General features: G+C 36.1%; 1 protein-coding gene across 1 annotated transcript; it reads left to right on the top strand.

The window, feature by feature from the left end:
• Window positions 1-12799: 12799 nt before the first annotated feature.
• LOC127079781 (U-box domain-containing protein 27) lies at window positions 12800-14382 on the top strand. Its single transcript, XM_051020149.1, has one exon. The coding sequence runs from the start codon at window positions 12985-12987 to the stop codon at window positions 14239-14241; it is 1257 nt and encodes a 418-aa protein (XP_050876106.1). The 5' UTR covers window positions 12800-12984; the 3' UTR covers window positions 14242-14382.
• The last annotated feature ends 7340 nt before the right edge of the window (window positions 14383-21722 follow it).

Raw genomic sequence — 21722 nt, 5'->3', positions numbered from 1 at the left:
AAGTAATTAACTATGGCGAACCAACTTCGTGTTAGACACAAATTGTGCCTTAGCCAAATGATTTTAGGCTGCCTCTATGAGTCCTTAGGAGAAGGTGTTGAAATCCTCAAAAACTTTCGACCAGGGTCAAACCTTTATCTACTATAACTGATCTTGAAAATGAGGTAACTCTATTGTCTTATAAACTTGAAAACATGACCAAATCCATAAGAACTTTGAATAATGGGTCTGATATGCTAGGTGAAATTATTCAAGTTGGAAAAGAGGCTGGAAACTTAAAAGGTATAGATTTTAATTAACAATATCAAAATAAACAAGGAAAAACCCATGTGACAAAATTTATTCCTCCAAAAAGGAAGTATGAGCCCATGATGCCCGACCAAATGTTACAACATCCTGTCAGACATTAAGAAACTCAAACTAAAGTCAACTTTTTGCCTTGGAAATGTCATTACAGTGGTAAATATGGACATATAAAGCATTTCTGCTACAAGCTGCATGGTTATCTAAAACATCCAACACATCCTAGGGCTAATCATGTAATGATTAAAACTAGAAAGGAGTGGAAACCTAAGGTTGTTCCACATGAAACTACTTGTTCTTCCACATACCTAATGTCCAAGGAAGATGAAGTCAAGTTGTGGCACCAGAAGCTTGGACATCTGAATCTCAAAGGGATATCTCTTGGTTACTCTATAAATAGTAGAGCTTACAGAGTATTTAACTCCAGAACCAAGGGTGTGATAGAATCCATTGATGTTGTGGTGATGATTCAACTATTGTAAAAGGGATTGATGTCGATGGAGATATTGGAACATCATCTCAGTAGAGTGATGCTTCAGAAAATATGTAAAACATTGAGTCAAACATTGGGCCAGCAAGAAATGAATCAGATGCTTCTGCTGACATCAGAGCTATTTTTTTTTTTGATTTTGCATGTTTTTTGTGGGCCTTTTCCCTGATAAATGCACCTATGCGTGTCTTGGTTTATACCTCTAACTCACATGTTATGCTAGTGCTTTGCTCTATTATTTTGTTACCATTGATGAATGACTGCTTGGTTTGTCATATTCTGGCTAAAAATGGGAGTAGATAGTGTAGAGATGTCTAATTATGCTCTTGATATTTTCGTATTCTCTATGAAGGTTGTTTCTTTGAGGTGGAGTATGTTTCCTGTGTGACATGGGGAATTATTTATGTGTTGCTGATCATGACATTCAGGGGGAGTTTGATTTTTTTGTACCAAGGTTGTTGTGTACTTGCTATGATGTCAGACAGAATGTCCTGACATTTTGTTTCAGATAATTTGTTTTTGTGCTTAGGCTATTGTTGTGTGATTGTTGTGATGTCAGACATAATGTCCTAACATTTTGTTTCTGAATGAGGCTGGAGTGTGAGAGTTTATTTCTCTCTATGTCTTTTCTGTGAGACTGGGTTTCTACTACTTATTTTTGTTGCGTGTGCCTCTGATATGTCTTGGTGTTATACCAAGTGTTTGGTTTTTGTGCTTGTGATTATTGCTATTATTTTATCTTTTCTCCAACTATATGATGCAAAGGTTGTTTTAGCCAAAAAAATCCAAAGAGGGAGATTGTTAGTTATGTGTTTTTATGATTGGCAACAATTTTATTAAAACTTGTATCACAACAAGATGTTGAGCAAGACGTCGTGACGTGTTGATCAAACATCTTTGCATGTTTTGTTTTACTTCTTGGAAGACTTATTTTATTATGAGATATCTGAAGATTCTCTAAATATTTAGCTATCATATATGACTTTCCAAGAAGGTTTATTTTAGGAACTCTTGTTTCGTTTCAAGATGAGCACTTGTTTCATAAAAAGGGATGTTGATACATTTTAAGGAAACATTAGATCAGGTTTGATTTGATTTTGCAGAAGATTGTGCAGAATGGATGTCGAAGAATTTAGGAAAACATTTGATTTGATTCTGCAGGCAGATGTCAAAATATTTAATGAGACATCATATTTGATTTGATTTGTTTTGGATCTGCTGATATTTTATGCCTAAGTCCATGCTTACCGAAGGCTATTTAAATAGGACTTTATTAAACATAATGAACAGAAGAGGGAGAGAGAGAGAGAGATAGGGAGAGAGATGTGCTGAAAATTGTTATTGTTAGGGTTTAGTTGTCGTTGTTACTTATGAGCCATTCTAGCATCTCTTTGATACTTGAATGAGACTGAGTTTATTGAGTTGTAATTGTGAATCACTCACGAGCTTTTAAGCAAGAGTGAATTATGTTTCTTTAGAAGTGTGTCTTTTGTTCTTTGATTGTTTTTCAATTGTTATCACTACTGTGTGATTGAAGGGAAGTGAGAAAGGTCTCATATCTAGGAGAGTCGTAGATAGAAATTCCACGGGTAGTGATTAGGTGAGAAGTTTGTAAAACCAGAGGTTATTTAGAACTTCAAACTAATATTGTATTAGTGGATTTCCTTCCTAGCTTGGATTCCCCCAGATGTATGTGACGTTTCACCGAACTAAGTTAACAATTGACATATGTTATTTTCTTCCTGCTTTTTACACTATTATTGTTTCTGGTGTGACATGTCTGGAACCTGGTGTTGTGACATCATATACGATATATGTTATTTGCTTATTATTATTGTTGTGTGAATTCCTGATATTAGTGTCGTGACATCGCATACGACATCTGATATTTGCGTACCAAAATTTTTAGAAGAAAATTTTCTTCTATGAGTCGACACATGACCTATACAGGTCGACACATGCTTTGAATGTGTCGACACACGACTTAAACATACACATACACACACATACACATGCGTACAACACGCACACACACACACACACACACACACATATATATATATATATATATATATATATATATATATATATATATATATATATATATATATATATATATATATATATATATATATATACCTCATACATGCATCATTTGAAACATATGAAACCAGGAATATACAAAGAATTTTCATCCTCTTCAACTTATGTTCTATGCATACACACAACAAATCACACATAATCATTTTTTTTAGTGTCATCTAGAATCAGAGTTGATAACGTCCAATTTTGGTTGTCGAATTGTAAATTGGGTTGAGAATCTTTGGGGGTTTCAAATAAGAAAATCAAGTTGGGGTTTTCCTTCAAGATCAATTGATTATTTGAAGGTTTTGGACAAGATTATGCAAGTTGGATTCAGCCGAGTGAGACTTCAAAGAACGATGGTTTCGGTCGAAGGAGTAATGATAACTGGAGGATCATCTTGGTAAATCTTGGGTGACAAAAAATTCGCAATTTAAATTCAATTGAGTGAAAGCTTTGAAGAATAGGGTGTCTTGCAAAGGAGTAGCGTGAGGCGGTAGATCAAATTTGTATTGTTGTGTGACTTGACCAAGATCAGATCAAATAAAGAGGAAGTGTTAGAATCAACATCAAACATGTGGGATTGTATTGCTACATTTGTCTTGTAAAACTACTTTTTCAAAGTAAGATTGATATCTCAATTCCATATGGAATTGGGGACAGACGTAACTATAGCGAGGACGATTGATGAACTGCCTAAACAAATCCTTGTGTACTCTCTCTCTCTCTCTCTCTCTCTCTCTCTCTCTCTCTCTATATATATATATATATATATATATATATATATATATATATATATATATATATATATATATATATATATATATATATATTTATTTATTAATTTTCATTTGCAAATTATTGAATTTATAGATTATGCGATCAATATATTTGGTTAAACTTTTGTTGAAAATATTTTGAAAACAACTTTGTTGTGTTGATTACAATCCATCAGATTGTAGTTATTTTTTCAAATCAACAAAACCATAGAAAATTCTAAACAAAATTGATTTCACATAAGGTGTTCGAAAATTTGCCTCAATTGAGTTTTTGTGTATTTTGTCATTGAAAATAGCCTTCACCTTTAGATATATCATTTAAACGTTATTTTTTTAAAACATATTGATGGATTTGTCTGTCATTATCATCAATTGATTTTCATATACGCATATCTGAGTTTTTCGATAGTGGTTCAGTTTAGACGATTCGATGCGAGTCACTTCTGTTAACCGTTAAATTTTTCAAAACAATTTTTGTAAAAAATGGTAATTAAAATGAAAGGGAAAACTAAAATAAAACTAAAATGTGAAGCAGTTATCTTTAAATTAAATGCAAAAAATGCACAAACGACTAATAATTAGGTGGAATGGAAATACTCAGACAAAATTAGGATACAACACTTAAATGATAGGTTTGTGTACTCTTTGTTTAAGATTTGGAAGTATTTTCCTTCTCTAGTTTCTCTTCAAAGTTGGAATTGTGATATGATGCCAAAAAAGAAAGTATAGAAAATACTTTCAATATTCAAGGTTAATTCAAATACAATAGGTGCATAATTTTATATAGACGGTAAAGTTAGTAAGTTATTATTAACAAACTCGATATACGTAACAAACTCTGTGAGATAACTCTAACTTTATAACTTACTCTATCTAATAATACGATAGTAACAAAAAGATGTCATATCATGACTAACTAATTTTATTTTGAATTTATTCTCTAATAGGAAGACTATTCAAGAAGAAGGGATTCTCTTTTTTACTCCTCAAATATGGTTTTTCTAGCCTCTTTTGAGCCGACGTCCACCAACAAGCGCGTCTTTATGTACTGTTTCCCTTGACTCTTCAATGCGGTGTTAGAAGGAACAACATTGTCTACATAACTTAGATCCTCAAATAATAATACCATTTGTCTCTTAATGTAAACCTCCTATTAAGTCAAGTCATTTATTTTATAGACATATGATGTTGAATCTGTCAAGAAATGACTTTGGCACCAGAACTTGGAGAACCTAACCGAACATTGGTAAGGAGGCCCGAGATCTATGGTATATATGTTTGTGTGTGCCATCCCCGTTGATGAGGGTTATCAATAAGTATCGATCTTTGAACTCTTTCACACTCTCTAAATATACTTTGAACATATTGGAATATCACATGAGAGATATCACACCTTCCCTGGGCCGAATCGATAAAGTTGCGTTGAGGTTTAAAAAGTTGTAAGAAGAGTGGTGTGGTCCGTACATCATTATTATATTCACACCAGTACTAGAAAACCTTGATGTGGACCTATCTCACTAGATGTAATTGTGAAGGGCCAATCAGTCAATTATTAAGCACGTCGACCTCGAAATCATTGAATGGGAGACAGAAACATATCAAAGAAAATAGGCATTTATGGAGAGTAATTACGCACCTATAAAGTTTATTGCAAATCCTCTTGTCTTTATCAAGGAGAATCACCCCATAATCATCGAAGGGTCTCACATCCATAAAGTGACGATCCAAGCCACCTTCAATAATAAAGATGGAGGTAGCATCTAATGCCTCTTAGTCAACCCACATCAAAGAGTTATCTCCTATCACCTGACATATTTCAAGTTGAATGTCTTCCATTGTAAAGGTTATATCAACACATAAAAGCGGAAAAAATAAGTACAAAAATCTCCCCAAGGTAGGCTTAAAGGTAAATATAACATCTCTAGCATAGTACATATATGGCAAAGAAGTTCATGAAAATGTGAAAAAGACAGACAAGATACATGCGATCGTCTTCCCCATAAACCCTAATAGGAAAAACAAGGTTGAAGGAAAGAGAAACATGAGTGTTACCTTTAAGGGGGTGTATTCCCAATATTAACGCATTAAAAGAAATGTCGCAAACTAGTCAGATATGAAGACTTGTTGGGCGAAGCTAGCAATAATTGAAGAAATTGCTAACAAGGAAGAATAACCTTTCAAAACCACGACTAGCGAAAAAAGATAAGGTCAACAATCCAAGAGCATCTTATAGAAATTTCAACAGCATAGGACCGTGCGATCTGGTATGTTGGGAAGTGTGAAACACACACCCAGCGGTTAAAATTTCATCGAAGACTATTCAGAATACTCGAGTATCCTAAAATATAGGAGACATCACTACTGATTAGCCTAAGGACACGCATAAAAAGCTCCTTACAAAGTGTTATGTGTCGCACGTAAGACATTTAATGTGTCTATTCCCAACGTTAGCGACGTTCCATCAAGACTCTTCATTTGCGCTAATAACCGGTTTGGGGGCATACATGGCAAACTCTCGTCTTACAAAATAGAAATAATGGTTTAAGGGAAACTGTTACGGGTCGTTCACGAGGCCCATAATGAAAGGACCAAGAGTGGCATTAAGCGAAGAAACACATGGAATAGGTGGTCCTTCATTCGACAAGGGAAAGAAGATTTCTCCCTTCAAACGTATCAATCATCGTCTAATTAGATCCAACGTCCATCTACATAGTGCACATTCTCTCGACGGACAATTTTAACTGCTCACACTATATAAAAAAGAGAGTGCATCATTTCAAGTATTCAAATTTATTTTCACTCTCACTTTACTCCTCATTCTCTCATAGACTTTGATGTCGAAGTGTTAATCTTATGGGTTAGTCTCCTCTCCACCATACTGAAAACTTATTCCACCAATCTAAGATCCCACCTCGTTGTTTTACCGATCATTTCTAATTCCGAAGGGGAATAAGCAATTGTTTCAGACTTGCCAAAAATAACTTTGTATTACTTGGGAATTAAGTTGAAAGATAGTTTATATTCAAGCTCTATACACCTCAACCTAATAATATATATTTTAAAAAAAAAATCGTGAGAATTACCACACTCAAAATAAACAATATCTTATAGGCGCAATGACGCCAACATGAATATATTTGTATACTTAAATTTATATAATATTATATAATATTATTTAGCGAGAGATTTAGTTTTTAAATATCTTAGCTGCCTAGCATAGCGTATAAGACTGATTATATGTGATTGGGTGGTTGATTACTTACAAGTCCACTTTAAACGCAATTTTACAAAATATAAAATACTACTATATTTGTTTACTTGCCACTGAAATAATCTTCCTCTAAAATGATCAGAAATGATAAAATAATTTAAAAAATGAATAAAATAATACTATTAATTAAAATCATGTTTTCAAAGTTGATTACTCATTGTATATGAACGTTGAAACTTTGCCCAAGTTGACTGGGAAAAATTGCTAGACGCTACTAGACAGACAGTGCCGTATGGTGCAGATTCGCCAACTTAATTGGACTTGTTTACTTATTTTTTTAACTTAATACGAACACAAAGACACCAATCTTGATTTTTGTTGGACTCATATGAATAACATAATACACAAATGCACTGTGTTTGGTCAAATATCACATTAGAATTTTTGTGTCATTTTCATGCAAATCTATGTTCTTAGGGTTTTTGCGGCATGAATCAACTGCTCCTACGCTACCATTCACCAAATTTCTCACTTTATATATGTTACGTAATTGATCCGTTCAAACTTCAAATATCAAAATCAAACAAGTAACAACTTCAAATAATACTAATGTTTTAAAAAATGTTTTTTTTTTAAATAAAGAGAAAATGTAAATGATGAGATTGGGAGAAAAAAAATGATGATGTCTATGGGGTTGCTTTCGGTGTGCCATTATGAGTAGTCTATATAACATAATGAGTGGAATAAAAACAACATTCCCCACCCGTTTCTACCTGCACGCCCAATGAAAAGTAATTACCGTAAAATTTGGAATTTGAATGAAGCCTTTCCCACGAGGAAATATTAGAAATGCATAATGAATCATAAGTACAAGGATCTCTTCCTCATCAATATCCATCATTGATATAGTATAACACAAGTCGTGTGATGTTCAAGTATGGTATAAAAGATGGTAGATCTAGGTACTTTAATGACTGAATTATTGGAAGGATAATTAAGATGTGTTCCAACTTACACCGAGTCATTTATTTGAAATAAAAGAGAGTGTTAAAATAAATGAATTATTTTAATTTTTAATATATATTTTTTAATTTTATTTTTAATTAATATTAATTTTAATTAAAATATTTATTATGACACTGATGAAGTATAGAAAGTATATACCATAGAACAAATAATTCAAGACAAATAGAGATTCCCGCAAGATAAATTTGAGAAATATAATTAGGATGTGAGATTCTGCTATAAATAAATGAAAATAATAAGACTTGAAATTAGTTTTTTTTAAAATGTGCTGTCAACTCTCTTATTTGGAGAAAATTACTTGATAATTAAGAGTTTGATGGAAAAATATAATAAAAACTCTTTAAACTTTTTTATTTTAAAGTCGATAATTTGTCATAATACACCAAATTTAATTTATAAAAGTACTCTTTAAAAACACGGAGGAAAAATAAGAACATTTTTTAATTGAAATGTTGTTACTATTTGTTTGAATTAAAAAATAAAAATATTTTATAGAATTTACATCAATTTTATAAAAGAATAAAATGTCTTCATTTTACATGTGATTTTGAAAAACACAAACACGAATTTGAAAACGCTTTTTTACAAAGACGCTCTTAAAAATGAGAGCTCTTTTTATATTAAAAGAAATGGTTGCATGCGTCTTTTTAAAATTTGCACTTCCAGAATTATGTACACACAAAAGAAGAAAGTTAAGGTTTTGTTGGATAAAAGAATGTCTTAAAAAAAGTCGAATATTAATATAAATAAAAAAGATTTTTTTTTATTTTTATTCATCCCACAAATTATAGTTGGAAGTTTTATAATTTTTCAGTTCAAAAATTGTGTTGAAAGAGTTTGTAATTTTTTAGTTCAAAAATTTAAATTGATAGGGTTTGTAATTTTTCTATTAAAAAATTGTATTATTTGAGAGAGTTTGTAATTTTTCTGTCCAAAAATTATACTTGAAAGAATTTGTAATTTTTTCGTTCAAAAATTATACTGGAGTGAAAGTTTACAACTTTTTTGCACAAAAATGGTAATTTGGATGGTTTTGTAATTTTCTTTGTGAAAAATTGCAGTAGTATAAAAGGGTTTAAATTTTTTTTTATTGTAAAAATTAGAAGTTGAATAATAAATTAGTGAGTTTTTTTTTTTACTTAATAATTGGTATCAAATATTTTTGATAAAGGGAAGAAGAAAGAAAAACAAATGTTTCAATTAATTAAGAAAGAATAGAAGTTAAAAGGATTAAAAAATAATTATTTTACAAATATGGTTCATTATAATGATCTTAAATTCTTTCAAGATGAAGTTGATGATAAATTGAAGAATGTGAGATTTTGGATGGAAAGAATATGTTGGATCAAATAATATATTCATCCAACTCCTATATATATTCATCTAAATCCTACATTGTAAAAATTAAAAGTTAAATAATAAGTTAGTAAGTTTTGTTTTATTAATAAAAGTTAAAAAAAATTAGGTGTGCTTTCGTGTGCGCAAAGATTTGTTTTTTTCTACTTTTCCAACCCATTTAAGTTATGTTTACATTTGATAAATGAAATTTATGATTGATTCGGTTAAATCTAGGTTATATGTTTATATTTATGTTTGACCGTTGAATTTTATTACTTGTGTAGCCTCGTATTCATACAATATATATTATAGAAATGCATTTTATTCCAAATCTTCAATATTGTGTTTCATCACATCAAAGGAAGTAAAAGAAGTTAGAATTATAGGTGAAGATCATTTATTTCAAGCCTCATTGCTCACATTAATCTTATTTTTTGTCTGAAAACATATGCTTATTCTAGAGATACATTTTCGGAGTCTATATGAACTCATCCAAAAATACATCTCTGATATTTGTTTATTCTAATTTTTTCAACTCTGTTTACAATATTAACACTTACTGAGTATTTTATTGTAATTGTTTTAATTAGATATGGTGCACCTCAATATTTTTCCCAAACATGTTGTGTCTCATGATGCCAAAGGTGTTATTGTGAAGGCGGTAGATCTTGGCAACCAATTTAAAAATAAGCAAGAGTTTGAATTTCGTAATCACATGCTTCAATGGATTCGTACGGAGACCTCTAAACTGGGATTTAGTGTGGTAATCGGAAGGCCCGATGATGGTTCGGATAGAAGATGTGCATTTGTAATAATGACTTACGAAAGAAGTGAGAAATATAGACCTCATCTCCGAAATTTTAAACGAGATGACACTGATTCAAGAAAATGTGAGTGTCCCTTTAAGTTGCATGGTTATATGTTGGCAAATAAGAAATGGGTATTTATGTCATATGTGGCTTACATAATCATGACTTGTGTGAAAAGTTAGTTGGTCATCTAATTGTGTGTCGCCTCATGCTGGAAGAGAAGGACTGTGTTTCAGAAATGACAAATTGAGTTAAGTCTGCTCATGCTACAATGAATAATTGGTTGGGAAATATTAAGAGTGGTTTGTATAGAGATTGAGATTTTGTGAACCAAATGATCCAGAACCAGCATAGTGAGGTACATACATCATTTGATCGGAGCATCACCGTTTTGAAACATAGATTTAAAGACATCAATCTTTATTTCCAGTTGGTTGGCGATATATCTCGAGCAAGTTTGAATTATATTTTTCATGAAGCAAAACGAGATGATAATGTAGGTTCCGATTGCGTAAAGTGTGGTTGCACAATTATGAAAATCTATGGTCTATCATATGCTTGTCTCATAACAAAGAATGTGAAATTTGATAGCCCGATAAGAATGGATGAAGTTTGCAGTCACTGGAAAAGGCTTAGGTTTGATGATGGAGGTGACATGAAAGACAATAAATTGAATATCTCTATTTAGACCGAATGGGAAGTGATAGAAGAGAGGTTTTTTAAAGTCGATGATAATATGAAACTCCGCCTCAAATAATAATTTAGGAAGATTGCTTATCCGGAAACCACCGACTTGAAACCATCCTCTCAATTGGTAAAAAAAAGGCATTTCGAAGAAGCTCAAGTCTACACCGAGTGACAATTCAACGGTGCAGTCTCTTTTGTATTTTGAACATGTTAACAAAGTTTTTTCGGGCTCACAAACTCCAAAATCTCAACAAAAAAAATATTTTTAAAGGAGTTCGCATTAGCAAACCACCTCCTTCATCACCTCCATCAAAAATTACATTCATTGACGAGATGTCAGTTTTATGCGCAAATACATTGAGCGGATCGTCAATGTTGAGGGTAATGGTAATTACGGTTATTTAGATGTTACAGCCTTACTCGGTAAAGGAGAAGATAATCACACACTTGTCCGCCATCAATTATCCATGAGTTGAAGACCCATAAACAATCACACACTCGACTTTACTGAAAAAAAGAAAACTTTGATGAAATTTATGAGTCTCTTGTTCATTGCATTAGTGGATCGGCATCGGAGGAAAATGGATGTGTTTCCCTGAAATGGGTTATCTCATAGCAAGTGTGTATGATAGAGTGTGTGTGTGTGTGTTAATCTTATAAGATGTAGTTTGATGAAAACATTTTTCCCACTGCATGCGAACCGCCCCGCCTCAAAATCTAAATGAATGTATTATGTGTATTGGATGACTTTCAAAATCAAGGCACTTTGTTCAAGTTTATTTGTAACCGGGATACCATATACCACTTGCATCAGTGAAGTGGACGGCTCATTCAACAACAAAAGACGAGACTTGGTTGGACTAATTTGTGGAAAAGATGCAATTGTTCGAGAAATTGAGCAACATTAAAAGAGAATCAAATGCACAAAAGTCAAAGGGAGTACCACTCATACTTATAGATTTAGTCAGCGATAAACCTTTCAATTCGTTTTAGTTTTTATCATCAATTAAGTGTATGTAATTGTGTATTAATATTAACGAAGTGTAATATACACAATTTCTAAATATTTTTAATATATTTTTTTATGTTTGTCAAAATATTTGTTCACTTGTCAAACAAAACACACGGGTTCTGTTTTCTATCTGGTTCGGGATAGATTTCGGAGATGTATCTCCGAAATAAGATAATAGGGCAGAATCAAAAATCTATCTCCGAAACTAGTACTGATACATGATAGAATTTTTGAGGTCCACATTTGTCTATAACTTCTATAAATTTAGACTCTTATTTTTTATTTCATATAAATCTCTTGAAATTTAAATATGCCTCTTGTCGAATTTGATAAGTGAACAAATCTCTTGAAAATTCCACAAAGTTCTAGACCATGTTCTTCAATGTCGAATGTTGTTGTTTCTTCTTCTAAAGTCTTTAGTCGAAAGACATTTTAACCTTATTGTGTTTGCATAAATTTCAACTAACTTCTTTGATGAATTTTCCTTTTAAAATTTCTTGGCTAATAGAATTGTAATTATATTTTGTCTAAATACAAATTTCTAGTTTTTTTTCTTCTATCTATATTTCACAATATTATGGAAATGCATTTATAGACAAATACCAAAAATACATCTCATGAATAAAAAAAATCACATTCCTAAAATATAACTCAAAATTAACCTAAATTGTGTGTACTTAAGTTACTTCGGAAGATATTCTCTAAAATATTATTGAGTTTGAACAAATTCGACCCAACCCAACCAAACTAGCGAAGCTTTAAGTAGATTATACTAAAGCTCCAAATACTACTAGTATATGATTTCTGAATTGGATCCGTGTCATCCCACGTTCTCCCCTCTACAGCATCCCCACTCCTCATCATATGCATTTACTTCCCCTCCATCCAACACAAAATATCCAATCACTCTGCACGTGCCACCCATTCTAATCCACACCGTTCATCATGCTATAACCAATATTCAACGGATACTATCTCCAGACAATCACCCAGTAATATCGCACCCCACCACAATTCCATCGTTGACCAAAGACCAAAAGCGTCACAAAAACAACAACAACATAAATTAATACAAAAAACAAAAAAAGTAAAGCATCTTACGTCACCCACCTTTGACTCTCCCTATCAATTCCTCTATATCCCCTTCCATTCCCACATATCTCACACAACCCTCTTCTCTTGTCCTCTCATCGCCCACTTTTCTTTTATTCCTTTCTATTTCCACTCTCTCCCCACTTTCATCCACCATGGTTAGAGAAAAAGCTATCGATCTATGCATCACTGTTCCCACCTTCTTCAAATGCCCTATCTCACTCGACGTTATGAAATCTCCCGTTAGCCTCTGCACCGGTGTCACCTACGACCGTTCCAGTATCCAACGATGGTTAGACGATGGCAACAACACCTGTCCTGCGACCATGCAGATTCTTAAAACTAAGGATTTTGTTCCTAACCGAACTCTACATAGTCTCATCCAGATCTGGACCGACTCGGTTCATCGCCGGGTCGAACCGCCTTTTCTATCTTCGGTTTCTTCTAAAGATCAAATCCTTCAAGCTATCACTGATTTATCCGCCTCTCCCGGTCTAAACCGTCTAAACCGGCTCGGCTTAATCACAAAAGTAGTTCGGTTCGGTCAGGATTCCGATCAGAACCGAGCTTTTCTCGCGAAATTAAACGGTTTTGTTTCTCTGATGGTTACTTCCCTCGACAATGTTGACGGGAGCGTTGAGTTTCTCGAACAGGTTTTAACGGCGTTAGGTTTAGTTCTAGAAAAAATCGAAGATCGCGAGGGTTTTAAAAACCATGTGTTGAAGGTGAAGGGGAAGAACAATAAATGTTTAGATTCTATGCTTCTTGTTTTACGAAGAGGAAGTAACAATTCAAGAATCGCAACCGCTAGGGTTTTGAAATTCATAGCTCTTGACGGTGAATCACAGATTCTAATAGCTGAGAACGAAGCTTTGATAACTGAATTATTGAATTTATCGAAGCCAGAGAAAGATCCGAAGCTGATTGAAAACTGTTTATCGTGCTTAGTAGCGATCTCGCAACCGAAAAGGAACAAGGTGAAGCTGGTGAAAGTTGGAGGAATGAAAACGTTTTCGAGGTTACTAACAGAAGCTAATACGAGCGTGAAAGTGGTGGAGAAGGCGTTAAAGCTGGTGGAAAGTGCGTCGACGACGAGTGAGGGAAGAAAGGAGATGTGTGAGGACGCGGCGTGCGTGGCGGCGATACTGAATAAAGTTCTGAAGGTATCGAACGTGGCGACGGGACACGCGGTGACGATACTGTGGAGTGTTTGTTATCTGTTTCGGGATCAGAAAGCGCAAGAAGCGGTTACTCAGGCGAATGGGTTAACGAAGATACTGTTGCTGATACAGGGTTATTGTTCGCCTCAAGTTCGCCAAATGTGTACGGATTTGCTACAGATTTTTAGGGTTAACTCTAAATCGTGTCTTTCTTCTTATGAAACCAAGACATCACATATCATGCCATTTTGATCCCTTTCATGGAGACACATAGTTTACTTCTTTTCTTTTATAAATTTTTTAGATATTATTATTGTGTAAATGTAAATGGGAAGAAATTTTGTTAGTCAGTAGATACACAAAAAAGAATAAAGAAGTAAGTTACTGTTTGAATTTGGAGATAGTTGAGGGAATGCATTCATAAAATTAATTTAGCTCGTTATAATATAAGTATGTCAAGTGTGTTAGAATTTCATGTAAATTGTATATTTTTAGATTGTCAAACTTGGAAATATGTTAAATTGTCAAAACTTGGAAAAATCCATTTTGGAGTGTACTACACCACTTGTTCAACTAAATGGATTCCCTTGACCTAGAGATTTAATAAGCCTTAAATACTATATGCTCACTTTTCGTCTGAAATTTTTAGAATGGTATCCTATAAAATTTTCGTCTGAAATTTTTAGAATGGTATCCTATAAAAATTTAAAAATTTCTATACAAATTTGGAAGAATATTTATCGATGCACTTCTTTATACCAAATTTATCTGAAAATGAGACACATTTTTTTTTTCGAAATTAGTTTAGAGATACACTTTTATATATATATATATATATATATATATATATATATATATATATATATATATATATATATATATACTTTTCCTCTACATCTGGTGTCATATAAGGATGTGTCACTCTAAAATATCAATGGACGTAGTCGTATGTGTAGCACCTCAAATTTGTCCCCCTCATTCATGCATTCATTTTAGGTCATTTAACATTTCATATTGCATTTCAGCAAAGTTCATTTGAATTAGGGGTTTGACCTCTGGCCAACTTTAGTATATTGAAGCAGTCAAAGGATTGAGAGGCATTCTTGGTTTAAAGATCTTATGGATGTTGTGTAGAGCTCTTTGGAGCTAGGGTCTCATTTTCAGATGTTTCTTTGAAGGATCAAGCTTAATGGGCTCAGTACAACTCAAAATTCAACGGTGAAGTCAAAAGTCAACTGTTGGTCAACTGAAGGTCAAATGGCTAAGAGAATGACTGGAGTTACTTCCAACATAGTCAAATGGGGTCTATTCATCATTCAAAACGCTAGTCTGGAAGGAGCAAAAGTTTGTTCCTGAGCTGTCATGCTCGCTAGGCGAGCAGAGTGGTTCGCCTAGCGAGTCCCAAAACTGTCATGCTCGCTAGGCGAGCAAATTGTTCGCTAGGCGAAGACCACGCGTTCTAAAATATAACAGAAAAATCTTGGACTTGGACCTCTCTCTCTTGAGCCCACAAAGCCACAAAAATCAGGTTATAAATATAAAAACTTCAGTAGAATGAAAAAAAAGAAAACAGACAGAGAATTGGTGAAAGCAGAAAACACTTTGAAATTTCCTTGGAACAAAACCCTAAAGAAGAGCTAACAGAATTCAGAGCATACTCCATAGCACAAGATCACCTCTACCAAGTCCATTTCATATAAACCCTAAGATCGCTTTGCAAACCGCACCAGGCGATTCAATCTCATTCGATCTCTCCAATCAGGTTTGCCCTATTCCCATTACTTTACGCCTTCAATTTGAAATTTCTAAATGTATGAGGCATTTGGGTTTAGATGTGAATGAATGTATAAAATAATGCCTTGAATGTTTAATCACTTTGTTTCTGAGATGGATACCATAGGGTTTGGGATTATAGAAATCGGACTGTTATCAAGGAAGAATCTAAAACTCGCAGGCACTCGCTAGGCGAGCATGTAGCGAAGCTTCGCTAGCACCTCGCTAAGCGAAACAGTAGCGAGCGTGACAGTAATTGATTTTTTCTGTTTGCTCTAATCTGTTTTGTGTTTGTTGTGGCATGTTTTTCTCTTGTTTGGTGCAACCCTTGATTGCGCCCCATCCGGTTATTCTAACTTGTTTGTCGAGTTTTTGTGAGGGCTCACATGACTCCTGAAGAGATAGCTTACTTGGTATTCCACTTTATTTGTGGGATACCATTTGGAGATTTATTCCGATTACCTGTGCTGACTTGCTTTCTTTGATGGTGCCAGTTTGAGAGATCTCTGGGTTTCTCGTTTTTTTAGTTGTTGTTACTTCGGATCTTTATCCATGGGATAGATCTCTTGATCCCTTTTACATCTTTTCCGCATTTTACCGTTTTCTTAGCTGGAAGACCTCGATATGAGGCAATGTTTTTGTGTTTTTACTTTTGTGCCCTAAAGAGGCAATTGACGGATAAAAGGGATTAGTAGTCAATCCCCCGTTATTCAGTGTGTCGTTCTTTATGCTTATACTACGTGTCGATGCTTCAGAATAAAAGCCCAAGATCTTCTGTCCGATCAGTCAGTGGAGAGGGTTCCACCTTTCTGAATCCCCACTTTTTGTCATGAGCTCACCCTGTCCAGGGTTAAGAGCTACGAGGTCTTATCCTCATTACCCTTTTGATCTGCTCACCCTGACGTTCAATGTCAGTGGTTAAGAGCCCGTTTGATTACCTTTCCATGGCTTGTTTGTCGAGGTTGATATGACCCATCTTGACTAAAGCCCTACCCATATATGTTTGAGCCCCCATGTTGGCATGTTTACTTTATGCATGTTTGTTTTGTATGGTGTGATCGTCTCCCCATAGGATTGCTAGGCTTCGTATAGTCTCTCGTTTGCATGTCAATTAAGGTAGCACGGTTCCTTCGTCTAGGACTTCCTTTTTTGCATGAGCGTCCCTAAAACACAAACAAACTCATTGGTTTTTCTTCTCCTAAGAACACGTTAACTCCTTCTACTACAGGCGAGGAAGTCTCCAAAGGTCGAGCATTCGGTAGATTGCGTAGTAACGTCGTTCACCTAAAAAACACAAAAACAAACAAAAATAGGTTAGCCGAACTACGGTTTGCTCTGATTCTCATTCCAGATGAGATACGTAGGCATAAGACGCGATGTCTTAACGAGTACACTTCTCTTTAACCCATAGGTTAGCCGAGCTACGAAGACTCTGATTCTCATATTCAGATGAGATACGTATGCAGTGGATGCGACATCCGTGCGAGTCATTTTCTTTTGACCCCTCTTTTAGTAAATAGTACATTAGATAAACCCACACCCTTTAGACAAGACCAACAAGAGTGGATCCCGTAGAGTACTACGGATGCGTAGGGGTGCTAATACCTTCCCTTCGCATAATCGACTCCCGAACACAAGATTTGGTTGCGAGACCTTGTCTTTTCCTTTCCTTTTTCCAGGTTTACTTCGAGCGTTTCCTTTCCCTCCTTTGGGATAAATAACGCACGGTGGCGACTCTTCTGTCATGTCTTTTTTTACCGGTTGTTTTTTTCACATTCTTCATTTAGGTTGCGACAGCTGGCGACTCTGCTGGGGACACGGTTTCCCTAAGCGAGTCCCTCCTAGCTTTTGTAGGTTGTTTGTTTATTGGGTGTTTATTTCTTTTGTACAGTTATTTATTTACCTGCTTTACCTCATTGCATTCATGTGCATATGTCTGCTGTATCTGTGGGTTCTGCGAGTTGTTTGTTTGTTGGGGTGGGACGTTCTGAGAGATAAGCCCACTACCCAGGCTTGAGCGTACACACAGGTTTTAAAGTGGATAATCATGAAGCTTGCGTGGCATGTTGCTACGTTAAGTCGTTCATGAGACCCACATTCCAGACGAGGTTTCTTTTGGATATATTTTGTCCTATGGGTGTTCCGTAACGACATGATGTTCCTCTAGAAATCGTCGACTCTGGTGACAATTTCCCGAGAACTCAGTTGAGGCCTCTCCTCCGGGACGTGATTATGTTAGCTCTGGTGGGCGCATTCTCGCTGCTCAATCCGAGGACCCCGTGACTGGGAACTTGCTTTAGGATATCCTGTTGAGGGGAGTCAGTGGAGGTCTTTTGTCTCGTCATAATGCCAAACCTTCAGTGGTAAACATATTATTCGACTGAAGGGCTGAAGCCGACGAACTTCTGTTCTTAGAACCTACCAGTGAGGGGCAGGCTAAATTCAGGAAACCTTAACCTCCAACCAACCCGGTTTTCTGGAGTAGAGTTTTGATATTGAATTATATTCCTCAGTGGGGTTCTCTTCAGACAATGCAACCCAAAGGATGTTCAAGCAGATACAGCAATCTTGATTTCCATGTCATTGCATTGCATCACATCATTCTGCATTCATATCATTTAACACATGTTTATCCATTTCTAGGGGGTTTACATCTTCTTCTTAATTTCGGTCGGGGTTTTTCTGGTTCTCTTAAGATGGATATTGGCAGAAAGAGACACGTCGCCTACAAGTTTCCTGTGGTCTGTTTGGAGCCTATTCAACAGCTGATGGAGTTAATGGATCAGGATTATCTAGAAAGATTCCGGAAGGACTATGGTTTGATTCTAAGTTTCGTCACGGTTCTTTCCAAGGATCAACACGATGCTTTCTTTACACTGCTGCAGTTCTATGACCCTCTATTGAGGTGTTTCACATTCCCGGATTATATTTTGGTCCCTACTTTGGAGGAGGTTTCTAATTTTCTCAGAGTTCCTATCAAGTCGCAGTTGCTATTCTACAGTTCTGAGTTTCTGCCCGATCTCAACATGGTTGCTTCAGCCACATATTTGGGGAAATCCGTCTTGAAGGCTAATATGTGTCAGAAAGGAGGAGTTAATGGTTTTTATTTGAGTTTCCTAGTGGGAGAAGCTAAGAAGAAGCTTGAAGAAGGTGATCAGAGGGGTTTCAATGCTGTGTTGGCTCTTTATGTGTACAGGATTGTCCTGTTCCCTAATGTGGCGAAATTTGTGGACGTAGACGTCATACGCCTCTTCGTGTTGGGAAATCCGGTGCCGACCTTATTGGGAGATTTCTTTCATTCAGTGCATCACAGGAATGAGAATAGAAGGGGAAGATTGGTGAATTGTTGTGCGCCTTTGTTTTATAAGTGGTTCAGTTCCCACCTACCCAAGTCCGGAGCGTTCGTTGATGCCAAGAACTCGTTGAGTTGGTCAAAGAGACTGATGGGGTTAAGAGCTAAAGATATTTCTTGGTGGTCAAACCGGAGCTTGCTTTGGGCAGATATCATTCATAGTTGTGGGGACTTCCCGAATGTACCATTAGTAGGAAGAAGAGGAAGTATCAACTACAATCCTTCTCTGGCAGTCAGATAGTTTGGATATGCTTTAAGAACTCCGCCTTTGGAAAAAGATGTGGAAGAATCTCTGTTTTTCCATTCTTCATCTGATTTGACTGTATCCCGTAAGGCAACTGAGGCTTGGCTCAAGGTGATGAAGAGAGGAAGAACTGTGCTTGGAAAAGGAGATTGTAGAACTTATCCTCAGTATGAAGAGTGGCTTCGAGGAAGAGTCGAAGAGTTTGGTCTGTCGTTACCTATTGAAGAACCTTTGTATTCACCTACTCCTGAGCAGTCAACAATGGTGAGTCGAGAGGAGCATGAAAAATTGAAGAATGCCATGAAGGAACTTCAAACTGAAAACTCGGAGTTAAATGTGAAGCTGCGAGACTGTATGCATCAATTCCACGAGGCGAAATATCAGGAGGGGAAGCCGTCAGATTGTAAGAGGAAACGGAGAGGAAATTAGTTGTGGAGGTGGACTTCTCCAGGAAGACAGACAAAGCCCTGGGATCATCCAGTTTTGAGTTGAGGCGAGTCAAACAGCAGTTAACAGATGCTCATGGTAAGTTGGCTGGTTGGCAAGAGCAATGGGATACATTTCCAGCTTCTAGGAAGGTAAAGGAGGAGGAGATGGTGGCCGAATTGACTGGTCAGATGGAGAAGTTGAAGATTTTGCTGAAGGAGAAGAACAATGAGCTTATGTGCGCCCGTTCAACCAATGGTTATATCACGGATCAACTCAACAAAGCTCAAGGACAGATTGAGGAACTCAAAGTGCTTGCAGGTTTGAAGAAATCCAGACTTGAAGAGATATTCGGAGAAGATGATGGGAATTACTACAGAGAGCGCGTCAACGAGTTGGATGAAGTTATTCACAAGAGGAATCTGCTTATCCGGCGTTTGACAGAATCTCCAGATCATCCCGACATAGTGGTACTGCTGGCTGAAGTAAGGAGCAGTCCTTATGGGTTGTATACAGGAGGCTGATTCGTGATTTTTGTTCCTCTCTTTACTTATTGTACTGTAGTGATGATCCACATGCTTGTTGTGGAGATCCTTTTTGATGTATTGTTGGCTAAGGCCTTTCCCTTCTTGAACTCATTTATTTGATGGTTTTCCTTATTGCATCTTGGTCTCAGAAGTTTATCCACAACTCGGTCTTCTTGTGCTTTTTGTCGGATGTGAGACTGGAATCAAGGGGGTGGAATACTCGTTGGAATTGATAAACATGTCATTGCATTTGCATATTCATTAGCATGTCATGTATTACAAGTACCGCTGCGGTGTTCTTATATTATTTGGTGTTCACTAGCAGGATAGCTGATTCAGGAATTCACCGGTACGGTACCCGCAGAAACCAGCAGAGAGTAATGGAAAGCTTTCAAGCAGATCTAGCGGAGATGAGGACCAACATGGCCCAATTCATGAGTATGATGCAAGGGGTAGTGCAAGGGAAGGAGGAACTCTGAGCCTTGGTCCAGAGACAAGAAACTGTGATTCCCCCTGTCGGTCAAAACCCGCCAGAAGGGACCCCCGTCGATGACGCTGCTGTTACTAACCCTGTCAATAACCATGCTAATGGTGACGAATTGCGTGGTATTAGAATCAATGGACAACCCATCATTACAGAGGCTGCTAATGCTCGAGCGACACGCGCTCCAGTTCACCATCCTTCTCATTTGGTTGACAGGCAAGAAGATATGTTCACTATTCCCAGTGATGATGATGAATTTGGAAAGGCGGAAGAGAGAGATAGGAAGGTTGACGCCCTTGCTGAAAAGATTCGCGCCATGGAGTGCCAGAATTCTTTGGGTTTTGATGTTACTAATATGGGCTTAGTTGATGGGTTGAGGATCCCGTACAAGTTCAAAGCGCCATCTTTCGACAAGTACAATGGCACTTCTTGTCCCCGAACTCATGTGCAAGCTTACTACTGGAAGATATCCGCTTATACTGATGATGAAAAGATGTGGATGTGCTTTTTCCAAGACAGCTTGTCTGGAGCCTCTTTGGATTGGTACATGGACTTGAGAAGAGAATCTGTCAGAAGCTGGAGAGAGTTAGGTGAAGCTTTTCTGAGGCAATACAAGCATAACATGGACATGGCTCCGAGCAGAACCCAGTTGCAGAGTTTGTTTCAGAAGACCGGTGAGAGTTTCAAGGAATACGCCCAGAGGTGGCGTGAACTAGCTGCGAGAGTACAACCTCCGATGTTGGAGAGAGAATTGACTGATATGTTCATTGGAACCTTGCAAGGTGTGTTCATGGATCGTATGGGAAGTTGCCCATTTGGTAGTTTTTCAGATGTTGTGATTTGCGGAGAAAGAACTGAAAGTCTTATCAAAGCGGGAAAAATCCAAGACCCTGGTTCTTCAGTTCTTCAAGTGCTAAGAAACAATTT

Source organism: Lathyrus oleraceus, chromosome 5 (genome assembly GCF_024323335.1).
Source record: "Lathyrus oleraceus cultivar Zhongwan6 chromosome 5, CAAS_Psat_ZW6_1.0, whole genome shotgun sequence".
In the NCBI taxonomy this organism is placed as follows: domain Eukaryota; kingdom Viridiplantae; phylum Streptophyta; class Magnoliopsida; order Fabales; family Fabaceae; genus Lathyrus; species Lathyrus oleraceus.
Note: the sequence above shows the minus strand (reverse complement) of the source record. Positions and strands in the feature narration are given on the sequence as shown.

Coding starts and splice junctions, on each gene's coding strand:
- LOC127079781 (XM_051020149.1), top strand. CDS start 12,985: ATGGTTAGAGAAAAAGCTATCGATCTATGCATCACTGTTCCCACCTTC.